At 51.8% G+C, this 12,021-nt stretch overlaps 1 protein-coding gene across 6 annotated transcripts in view; it reads right to left on the reverse strand.

The window, feature by feature from the left end:
- Positions 1-2,140: 2,140 nt before the first annotated feature.
- Tmcc2 (transmembrane and coiled-coil domain family 2) overlaps positions 2,141-12,021 on the reverse strand; it is a 37,684-nt gene continuing 27,803 nt past the window's right edge. For 4 of the 6 annotated variants that reach the window (XM_087581075.1, XM_087581074.1, XM_087581077.1 and 1 more), the window contains 3 exons: positions 6,010-6,950; positions 4,596-4,731; positions 2,144-3,648 (listed from right to left, as the gene is read on the reverse strand). In XM_087581075.1, coding sequence (XP_087437201.1) covers positions 3,337-3,648; positions 4,596-4,731; positions 6,010-6,950 — 1,389 coding nt within the window. In that variant the 3' untranslated portion in view covers positions 2,144-3,336. Of the gene's footprint in view, positions 3,649-4,595; positions 4,732-6,009; positions 6,951-11,146; positions 11,279-12,021 lie in introns of all 6 variants that reach the window. The other 2 variants (XM_087581079.1, NM_001305128.1) reach the window with 2 other exon arrangements.

Consider the following 12,021-nt stretch of genomic DNA (forward strand, 5'->3'; position numbering starts at 1 on the left):
CTGTGCGTCTCTACAGAGTGTACCTCAACTCCTCCAAGAAGTTCTGGACCCGGACACCCAGTGACAGTGTTGAAGTGGAGTGGTCATTCTTTGGATTACTTCTCTAAGTCCCAGTGAGTGTGCTATCAAGTTTAGGCATGAAATGTCACCCGTGACTCCTGTTGCCACACCTGTGTACCAGAGACACCGCTCTTACTTGCAGATGTGTGAGAGCAGCTGGGTGCGACGGGTCTAGGGCAAGTAAGTGGCAATGTTGACTTTGAGCCCAGGTCTGGGATTGATTCCAGGACCTGCCCCTTCAGGGAGGGTTAGCCTACCTGAAAGATCTGGTTATAGCTCCCCTTCCTCTCCTAGCTGTGGTCTCAATGTCTCCTCCCTCCCCTTCCTCTACAGTGCAGACAAATCAGTTGTACCAGACCCTAGGTCTGGGCTGCCTTTCGGGTTTGCAGAGTTTGCATTTGCTGAGGCTTTGTGACCCGTGAGGTTATGGAGTGGGCGGGCTCTGCAGGGTACAAAGCACACGAGCTCTGGGCCAGCCAGCTGCCAAGGAGAGAGAAGGCACCAAGCCTTTTTATCTGCCCCTACCCTAAGAGACCCAGGGAGTGGGAGTCTGCCAGTCTGACTGAGCTCTCTAGTACCCTGGGGGTGAGACCTACACTTGTGGGACAGATGCTCTGGGAAGGGCCTGCCTCTAGATCTTGTAGTCTGAAAGAGGCAGACTACAAGTGATAATCCTGACTCAGTGTCTCACTCTCTGGACCTCGGGGGAGAGAAAGAGGTGGGGGTAACTCACCCTCCTTTAAAAAAAAAAAAAAAACAAACCAGAGGGAACACAAACAGACACAAACATGGCAGCCTCCCTGAGCCCCAGGATGGCAGGGTTTTGTTAGGTGTTCCATTGTCTCCTGGATGAGGTAACTAAGCCAGTGCTTTTCTTCTACAAAGATACAGCTGGGGGCCTGCCACCTCCCCTTAGGCTGTTTGCTTTGCAGCCTCAGAACTGACCAAAAATGACCTCTCCTTCCTCCCCGCTCCCTTTCAGTGTGGGCTGCAGCTGGCAGTGGCATTCAGAGCCAATTCTGGGAAGGCATCTGACCTTGGAAGGAATGTAGGAAATGTCTAGCCAGGAGCAGCCACCCCCTACCTGTGGCCCAGGAATGTGGGCTTTGAGCCACCAGTGGCCCCCAAGAGAGGTGCACATACACACGTGGTTGGAAGAGAAAGGGGGTGCAAGGTCCAAGAATGGAATAGCTGGAAGGCTGTCTGGTAAAACTCCTTCCCGGCACAGAGGACGAACAGATTGTCAGTGCTGCTCTCCCGTGGTGGCAGCACTGTGCCCTCTCCAGTCTTCGAGTCCCCAGGAGCCTGAGGCCACAGACATAGTTGCAGTGTTTGCTTCTCAGGCTCACAGGACCACAGAATGCCAGCACAGAATTGACACACACAGGGCTCACATGCATCCTGCTTTACCGATGTGGAAACTGAGGCCCAGAGAAGGGCTGGGAGTTGGTTGCAGTGCACAAGTTATGGGCTGAGACCAAAGGTTGTTTTTTGGTTTCTTTCGTTCTTTTTAATCATAACCCGCCCCCACCCCCATCCCCCTTGCTGCCTCCTCCTGCAAAGGGTCTATTGCAAGTATCCACAAAGTTCCTGGCAGGAAGTGCTTTGGGGCTGTTAGGTGTAGGTACTACGACCACAGGGCAGGTGCTAAGTGCTAGGCCTTCCTGTAGGGGGCCACACCACACCACATTTGGAAAGCAGGTACCCCTTGCCTCAGCTGAACAACTGTGACAAAGCCAAGCTAACACCAGTAGCCTTTTTAGGGCTGCATCTTGGGAGAGGTTTTGGAGTACGGACTCTGCTGACCTCTTGTGGCTACAACTGGTCATAGCATCTATGGGAGCTTCTCCATGTCCCTCCTGGGAAGTGATCCAGCAGAGCTGGGGCTGGACGGAGTGACAGTCATATCATTTAAGCTGCTCAGAGCAAGGCAAGGGGGGGTGTGTGGCTATTCCTCATTCAATATGGAAGACAACATCCGGCCAACAGATGACGCCCAGCGTACCATACCCAGAATGCTTGAGTGTGGGGAGAAATACTGTGATTTTTCAGAGACAGGGTAATCAGCCGACACCAGACATGATGGTTTGAAAACATAGAGGATATTTATTTCTTAGGAAGGTCCACCATGGCTGGCAGGCACTGCTTCTCCTGCTTCATGGGTTCCTCTCCCCTATTCTGAGAAATCCCCACTGTGCTTGGAAGGGCTCCTGGGGAGGCTGGGCTGTGCAGAATTGGAACACACACTCCAGAGCGTAAGGAAATGACAAACATCCTCTTCCTCACAAAGACACACACGTAAAATAAATAGATATATATAAAAGAGGCCATGCCCCCTCCAACCCTTCTGCTGGGGTGGCTTGGGAGAGCGGGCTGCATGGCCACACGCCCCTTCTTCCAGCCAGGAACACCGGAGACGTGGTCTGGGGTGTGATGAACCAAGAATAAGCCCGGGCTTCAGAGGGAGGACGGGTAGGGTCCTCTCCCTGGAGCCCAGCCGGGCAGAAGCGTGGAAAGGATAGGAACAAATAAATAAATAAGTAAATAAATAAATAAATAAATAGAACTCAATGTGATCCCAGAGGTCTAAGGGTTTGGGCTGGAGGCTCAGGGCCCCTTGGGGCCTGTTTTTTTCAGAAAAACAGCACACCCAGTGACAGGCAGAAAGATGAGCAGAGAAAACACAAACCCAAAGCCACACCCCACCCAGCCTCCAGAAACCAGTCCCAAACCAGTTCAAGTGGGAAGAGAAGCAGGGGGAGGGGAGGCTGAGCTCCCAGTGGCTGTGCCAAGCCTGCTGTCTGGCCCCAAGCCTGGGGACCCTCCCCTTTCTGCACCCTTTGGGCTCAACACTGCCGCCCACTGGCTTATATCCAGACTGTTGCCATGGGAGGAAACTGGGCTGCCTCTAGGATGGGCTCTTCCCTAGGGAAATCGAGACTGGCCTTCTATCTTAGTGGCTTTCATGACTAGAGCATCCTCCGGTCAGCCCAGAAAAGTCCCATGTGACTGCAAATAATTCAAATAATTCAGCCCCGGTGTCTCCCGGCTGCTCCATTTGGCTGTGAGTGTCCCTGCTCCCTCCAGCCCAGAGCACCCTCTCTGCAACCTTCAGGCTGAAAGGGAGATGGTGCCAGACAGAAGCAGTGCAGAGAAGGGACAGTTAGGGGCCAAAGAGGTCACATGACAGACCCCGAGGGACTCAGGAGGCCTGGGCCCTCCTGGAGATGCGTGTGGCCAGTGGAATCCAGAGAGCACAGGGTGGACAGCAGCCGCTCAGCTGGGCAGCAGCACATGCTCCAGGAGGTAGGTGAGCGAGTCCCAGTGCTTCCAGAGTAGGAAGAGGACGAGGAGCAGGAGGGCGGTGCTGGTGATACGGAGGCGCGTCTTCATGAGGGGCGTGATGAAGTTGGCAATGGTGGACACAAACACCAGCAGCACTGCCATGAGTGCCAGGATCACGTTGATGAACTTGCCCAGCAGAGCGCGCGCGTTGGCGTTCTCTACACCTTCTAACTGCACCACCTGCTGCTGCTGCTGCTGCAGCTCCAGCTTGGTGACACGGGTCAGGCAAGACTCCACGGCCTCCTGCAGGGGACAGACGGAAGGTGTGAGCGGGAGCTCAGGGTGGGCGGGATCCCGGACTGAGCCCAGTCAACCTGTGCTGATCCCAGTAGGGCTTAAGTGTGACCTCTGGGAGATCCTGAGTGGGAAGCTTGGTTTCTGCAATGTTAGGGTGGCGAACCTGTAAAGTGTGTGTGTGTGTGTGTGTGTGTGTGTGTACACGCACGTGTGTTGCACTGTAAAGAAATTAAGTCACTGGTGTATTGCTGCTTTCTGAGTTAGATCCTGTGGAAAAGAGTCTGACCCCCAAGCCTCTCTGCCTCACCCATGGAGGCTACAGTTCTGAGGTCCTTACCAGCTCTAAGGAGAGGATGACTCCATACTCCAGGATCTTTAGAGGTGAGAGCTGGGAAGACCTTTCTTCTTTACAATTTATCCAACCTCGTGCATCTTGCTACAGCAAGGAATAGACTAGTATGCTACTGTACCAAGAAGCTGGCAATATATGGCCCCTCTTCAAGGCCAAGAAGGGTATAGGTTGGTCAGCTGCGATTGGGAACAGAACTCTTTAATGACTGTTGGAGGAGGATCTAAGGAAATGGGAGTCTTGCTTATTGATCCCAGCTCCATACTGAGGCAAGGAAATGCCTGGAAATAACAATTATTCATTTGAAAACCTGTCCCCAAAGATGTGGCAAATGAAGTGGCCTTTAACCACTGGTTTGCCTTTGTACAGGGCACACACTTGGGCAAAGACTTACCTTGTTCTTATCTCTACCATGAACACTGCCCTCTTTGGCTTCCTGTACCTATTGGCCCCATAGATACGCCTCTGCTCACTGTGTCCCCTGTGATATGTCCACCCCAATACTGTCACCTGAACCCTGTGCCTATGGATTGGGAAGTTTTTATTGGCTCTATCAACATACCAGGAGACGCCCGCCCCAGCCCCAGGGTGGCCCCGGCTGTACCTGAATATCCCGGGCCCTCTCGTAGGACTGGTAGGCCACCTTCTCCTCCATGCTGGCAAGCTCCTGCTTTAGGTTGGTCATCTCATTCTGGTGAAGCTCAGTCAGGTCGTTCAGCTGCTCCTCCAGCCTCTCATACCTAGTGGGAAAAGGGGAGGTAACACCACTTCTTTGGCCAAGCTGTTCTCTCCCCAGGACCAAGGTGTCATTCTCGGTAGTGACATGCAGCCCACTCATGTGTCCAGTCCTGCTCTTGTCTTAACCCCCGTGACAGCATAGCATTTCTCTGTGCCAGCCCTGTGCTAAACACTGACTGCACTGCCTCAGAGGATTCTCACACAGTCTCATGAGACAGGAGGAGGTCACCGTATTGACAGGTGGGAGAGTGAGACAGAGACTAAGGAACCTGTCCAGGACCTCATGACTCTTGTCGCCCCCCGCCCCCCAGCTGGAGCTGAGGACTGAACCCAGGGCCCTGCGCTTGCTAGGCAAGCACTGAGCTAAATCCCCAACCCCACCATGGCTCTTGATGGGCAGTTAAGGATTAAGTGACTTCAACCCGGACTCCTAAGCCCTGGCTAAGATGCCCTCTGGGTGATAGAGATCCTGGGATAGAGAGGATGTGACCCCTGCTCTGAAAAGCACCAAGTATCAGATGATGACTATAAAGTGAGGGTGATTCATTTTTAGGTGGGGTTCCCCTCAATTTTATAAACCACCATCTAGAAAGAAGAAGTGCCAAGGGCAAAGTCCCCCAAATCCCAGAGAGGGAGGAGTTGGGGGAGGACCAGACTGCAGTCCATCTGTGACCTCAGGACTCTCTGAGGCATTCCAACTGTCCACACTACATAACTGTCTACATTTTGCATTTATAGGTTGACTTCTCCAGTTGTTTTCTTTCTTAAAAAAACGGGGTTACAGTGTAGCTCTGGCTGGCCTAGAACTAGCTATAGAGACCAAGCTGGCTTTGGTCACAGAGATCTGCCTGCCTCTGCCTCTGCCTCTGCCTCTTGAGTGCCTAGCCCGCTCATTCACTCTTTATGAAGTCAGTCAGTGCTACCGTCACTTCACAGCAGGGAAACCAGAGTGCTTGCTAGCTGTTTGTTTCAGGTACTAAAAGCAAGATCTGGGATTTGAACCCAAGAAGCTGCCTCCAAAGTTTTTTCTGAACAAGATTCTGCATAGGAGTGTAGCTATGGTGCTGGCCCTTGCCTCAGTTTCCCCGTGTGAATTAAGCACAGAACACCCTAAAGCGTTTTGAGACCAACAGATGATGACCCCTCTTCCATTCTGGAGGAGGCTCCTCTTGGCATGGCTGGACCCTTGTGGACCCTTCTCCAGTGGCCTCCATAGCTCAGAGCAGCTTCCTTACTTCCCACTGGGCCCACACACAGCTGTAACGCCAGGAGGTACCCACCTGTAGCGCTCTTCTTGCAGGCACTGGGTCATGTAAGTGTAGTCCCTCTGCAGCTGAGTCTTCAAGTCCTCCATGGAGTCCTCCAGGTGTGACTGGCCATCCTTTATCTCCCTAAGCTCCTCCAGCAGAGTGTCCAGATTTCCAGGGGCACCATAAAGAGTGTTGGATCTAGGGCTCCCCAGTGCGCCTGCTGGCCCAGCCCCGGAGTTGCTGCCTGCTCCAGCTGAGCTGGCACTGGCACTCGAGCATTCATCGTCACTGCCGTACTTGGGGCTGGAAACCAATGTGGCACTGCCACTCAGCGCCCGGGCTGCCTCTTCAGGGGGTCCATCTTCCATAGGGTCCTTGAGGTGGGCGATGTTGTCCGCACTGCCGAACTTGTTGCGAATGAGGCTGGCGAACTCCCGGGGCTTGGACACCACTGCAGTGTGGGTGGCTTGCGAGAGGCCAGAGAGACTGCCCTTGACGCCCTCCACCACGCCACCCCCGAAGCCACTGATGCCGGCACGCATGTTGGCGCCTACATCCTTCAGCCCTTGCTGCATATCACGTAGCACATCCTTGGGCTGCCTCGAGGGCCCATTCTGCTCGATCTCCTTCAGGCGCCGACGGTACTGCTCCAGTTTCTTGTGCAGCTGGGCGATGGTCTGGGCTGACTTCTGGTTCTTCTTTTCAAACACCTGCTTGATGCGCGACACCTGCTGCTTGTCCGCATTGTTGGCCAGCTTCAGGTACTCAGCCACGTTATCATCCCGCGCCTCCTGCTCGATCTTGATCTGCTCAGTGATCTTCAGGATCTTTTGGTGCAGGTGGTCAATGGCAGCCTTAGTCCGCTGGGGGTCTGGCGCTCCATCTGGCACATCCAGGCTGATGGGTCCATCAGTGTCACCATGGCCAGGGCCAGAGGGGAGGCTCAGGGCCACAAGATCTCCCTTGTCACCCTGGGAAGGAGGCAAGCACAAATAAATCATGAGATATGGGAAGGGTCTAGGCAGGTTCTCCAGTCTGGGACACCTCTGGGTGTGGCTTCTCCACTTAGATAATACATGCAGGGTAAAGTATAACATGAGTGGGAGAGCCTTAAGCTCTACAGCAAGCCCCCAGAGCTGCATGCCAGCATGACCTTTATAAGGAGGTTTTTTTACCCCTCTGGAATGAAGTCTAAGCAGATCAGAGTGCTCTAGCTAGTGACTTGGGGATGCACAGCCACAAAAAGACAGAACTGTTTGTCCTGTGACCAGAGATGGGATGAGCTGTCTTTTTGGACTCTCCTAATTAGGCTCCTGCCTTAAGCGCTCCTCTCCTTCAGAGCCATGAAAGTCTACATGTTAGAGCTCCTGCCTTCCAGCCCTTGTACCATGTTTTTACTACCAACCTGCATGGGTCCCTGGCCCTGTCGACAATCCTTCCAGAGCCTCTGTTACTTTCCTGGTCTCCGAAGGCATCAGAAATCAATGATTCACGATGGTGGGAATACTCGACTTCTCCCAATCTCCCAGAGAAAAGAGTACACCCAGTCACCCTGCTGGGCAGCTCCTTGAAGTGTAAAGACCCAGAGGTAACTCACCAGCCAGGAGAGGCTGGGAGTCTGGAAGAGTCAAGAAGGGGAGACTGTGCAGGAAGGAAGGCAAGGCCCTCTCCCCTTCCCACCAGACAGGCAGGCTTCCTGAGTACATCAGTGTAGCTCAGACTCAGATGAACAAGAGGAGAGGCCTGAAGAAGAATGAGGGGAAGGAGAGAGCAGAAGGGCAAGAAGATATGAATGCAGGACAGATGTGTGGGAAAGCTGGCCGGGAACGCACTAACCCCAGTGTCCAAAGCTGAATCCCTGATACCTTATCATTACACATAGGAAGTGAGGCCGCGTCAGATCACTGAGGGGCAGGGTGAGGTAAATTCCATGTGTGAAAGGGATTAAACAAAGAGAGAGCAGGCTAGTCACACACACACACACACACACACACACACACACACACACACACACACACACACACACACACACACACACACACAGGAACTGGGAATAGCCAGAGCTAACTCTTAACTATAGGCAAAAGTTCTTGGGAAATGTCACCCATATCAACAGTGCTGGCATACTCAGGGGGCAGGGAGGGGGACCTCTTAGGCGTTCTCAAGCCACGGATTTCCTAAGAATGCTGAGAGGACAATCTTCTGAAGTAAGGGCTTTCCTCCTGGCCTGGCTTTGGGCCTTTATGTTCTTCACCTTCCCAGCAAGCGTTTCTGCTTGAGGATTCTTCTTCTCAGACTCCGGCCTTTGAAACCCAACTCATGTCTCCCCACAGCAATCGGTCCCAAGGTCTGTCTCACCTTGTTGGACTTAACCCTCCCGCACCTTGATCCCTCTGTGTCTTTGCCTGTATAATGGGTGGAATCATACCAGCTCTCGTGGGAGAGTTACATGGCTGGTGTCTCCTAAGTTCATGATAAATGACACATCTGAATCTAGGCAGATTTTTCTCCTGAGGGAGTGATGCCTACAATCAAGCTGGGCTAAATTTAAGAGATTATCAAAGCATATTTACTCAACATCAACAGAACTGTACCAAGTAAGTTCTCTATGGAACACATGACTTTTACTCTCCAAGAACTTGCTTTACCACAGATGTCCAACCCCCTTAACCTCTTCCCGGAAAAAGACCAGGAGGCAATCAGCATTGGTGGTGATGTGTTGGCCGTCTGGAGGCTGCGACTCACTCTTTGTGAGTGGGGATGGTGGACAGACCAGACAATCGAGGCTGTGGAGTGCGGTGGGGAGGGAAGCTGCACAGTTTTGCCTGCTGGGTTCTCCCTGGAGGTACAATTGTTTACCTACCCCTTGACATTTGTCTGGCCTACACAGAAAACTTAGAGCGGATGCTGTGTGGTGCCCAGAAATGAGACTAGACGCTGTGTGTTTGTTTGTTTGTTTTGTTTTCTGTGTAGCCCTCGAACTCAGAGATCTACCTGCCTCTGCCTCTGTAGTGCTGGGATTCAAGGCATGCACCATCATTGCCTAGTGTGGCAAGACATTGTTGAGACCTGACAGTAGCAGAAGACTTGTGGTTGTCCCACCCCACTCCTCTGACCCCTGGGGCTGACAGTAAGGCATGGAAGCTCTGGGTTCCCTTTCCCTTGATGGCTCCTCTGACTTCAGCCGGAGCTCCAGCTCCCTTAAGCCCCCAATGCCTGCCCCCTGCTGGTGTGTCCCGGCCTCAGTATCTACACCATTCTCCTCGAGGAGATGTCTAAGAAAGGTAGAAGCTCTTCATAGCCTGCTTTTTCCAAGTCCCTTTGTTTTAGTGGAGTTTCTCTGTAACGGAGGTTGGCTTGGAACTCACTATGAAGTCTGGCCTCCATGGTGCAGGTAGCACAGGGATCAGTCACTTCCAAGGCCCCTTTAAGACAGGGAGGCAGAGCCAGGGATAGAGAGAGCTGCGGATCTGGCAGACTGCCACAGGGGCACAAGGAAGAACTATATATAAATAATAGGGCATTGGATCCCTCATTGCAGATGGCCGTGAGCCACCATGTGGTTGAATTGAACTCAGGACCTCTGAAGCTCTTAACCATGGAGCCAACTCTCCAGCCGCAAAGAATTGTATTTTAACAAGGAAGGGACTGTTAAGGAAGGAAAAGAAGAGTTTTTCAAGTGATGGAAAAGCACATGGATAGGATTTGCCATAGACGAATGCAAAGGGAGATGGGATATGGCTCAGCACTTCCCCAGGACATAGAAGACCTTGGCTTCAAATCCTAGCACCTACAAAAGCCGGATGGGGCTAACGTGATGCCCAGTGTTTAAGAGCACTTGTTGTTCCAGAGGATCTGATGTCCTCTTCTGACCTCTGGGTGCACCAGGTATACATCGATGCATACACACATGTAGATGAACACTCACTACAGAAAATAAATCTATTTAAAAAAAAATAGCAACAGGATAGGATACGGGTCTGTGTGGGGTAATGGAACAGGCCCTCATTTGCAGTCTGAAACTAGTTTGGAGCCCTGGCGTGGTCAGATATGTTCCTTTGTAAGTACCGTCACCTGAGACTTGCGTTTCTCACCTGGGGGCTGGGGGTTATTCCACTTATAGCAAGGGGTTCTCAGAGAATAGAATGAGATACTGAGTAAGGAGCATAAGGCAATTGATTAAAAATAAATACAGATCTCTCAGCAGCTTCAGTGGAAACTGCAAACCCAGGATGTGGACCAGCCCCGAAGAAGGATTAGCATATCCCTGACCTCTTATCAGTGGAATTTCTTTGTGCAGTAGACAGAGATTGATACAGAGACACAACTGGCCAATAAGAAACTACAGAATGCTCAGGCATAAACGGCTCTTCAGTGGGACATCTATACCACTCCCCCAACCCCAAAGGTTCAGAGAGAATCCTGGAAGAGGGAGGGTGGGAAGTAAGAGTCACAGGCAATGGACATCTGCAGGGAAACATTTGCTGGACACGACAGGGCCATGGCACACATGAACTCAGTGGCTGTGACAGCATGCATAAGACCTGTGCAGACATGATGAAGCCAGGCAAAGTCCCAGCATGCTTGGGGGAGATGTTCCTGCCCCTAACTCAGAGGCTATTGGCAATTGAGTTGCTGGATGAGGGAGTGTAACTTTTCTTCAGGATGTGGTCCTTGAAAGGCTCCCCATGTTCCAGTAGATGGTCTTACATCCATGCAGCACTAAGTGGGCTCAGTGTGTTTTAAGAGAAAAGAGAGAGTTCATGGAGTTGGAATCCTCGTGTTTTGCTGGTAAGAAGGTGAGGGGAGGGACACAGCATGATCGATCCTCGCCAAGTTCAATACAGAATCATTTCATAACTGTCCAATTCAACTCTGAGGTGCACCCTGTTCTACTTGGCTTTCTGCTGTTCTGATAAACACTATGACTGGAAGCTACTTAGGGGGAAAAAAGGGTTTGTTTCACCTTACAGGTTTCAGTTCATCATAGAGGAAGGTCAAGGCAGGAGCTTGAAGCAGAAACCGATAGGGAAATGCTGCTTTCAAAATGCAGGAGCCTTTGGCTTGCTCAGCTACTTTTCTTACATAGCATAGGCCCACCGCCTAGGGATGGCACTGTCCACAGTGGGCTGGGTGCTCCCACGTCAGTTAGCAATTAAGAAAATACCTCAGCCAGGCAGAGGTAGCTCATGCCTTTAATCCCAATACTCGGAAGGCAGGGGCAGGCAAATCTCTGAGATCGAAGCCATCTTTGTCTACAGAGCAAGTTCCAAGACAGCTGGGGCTAGACAGAGAAATCCTGTCTCAAAACAAAACAAAAACATAAACAACACAAACAAACACTCTTCAAAAAACATGACCACAGGCTAATCTGACCTAGGTAATTCCTCAGTGGAGGGTCCCTCTTTCCAGGGGACACTGGGCTGTGTCAAGTTGACAGCTGAAGCTAACAGTGACAATACCAAAAGGAACTGAATGAAAATAATAGTCAAATAGATACTGGTACAAGTGCACAGTGGCACACTTCACAATAGCCAAAGGGTAGGCGCCACTCAGAGATGGCACTGAAACCAATGAATAGGCTAGTGAAGTGAGACGGAACATATAATGGACCACTGTTTGGTCACCACAAGAAGTGACATTCTGATAATGCCAGAACATAGACGAATCTAAAAACCAGTTTTCTAAGTAGAGGCTACACGCTGAATGGTTCCACTCAGTGCGGTTTCCAGAGTGCTGGATCTACAGAGGCAGAGGCGACAGATTATCGGTTGCCAGGGGCTGGGGGAATGCAGGAATGGGAAATGGGGATCCCCGAGGGTTATGAAGACAATCTGGGATGGGAGGAGGTAAAGCTGTGCAGCATGAACACGGAAGGGCAGAACCCACCCATCTGAGTAGCCCACCAGAGGATGTCTTCACCTTCTCACTGCCTCACGACCAGCAGAGAAGAATCCCCTGACAGAGCACCTCTTTCTTGTACTGAGAGAGGAACAGCACAGTGACTCAGTGCCTGTCATCAGCAGGTGGAAACTCCAGGTC

The sequence above is a fragment of the Rattus norvegicus genome, chromosome 13, assembly GCF_021556685.1.
Source record: "Rattus norvegicus strain SHRSP/BbbUtx chromosome 13, alternate assembly SHRSP_T2T, whole genome shotgun sequence".
In the NCBI taxonomy this organism is placed as follows: domain Eukaryota; kingdom Metazoa; phylum Chordata; class Mammalia; order Rodentia; family Muridae; genus Rattus; species Rattus norvegicus.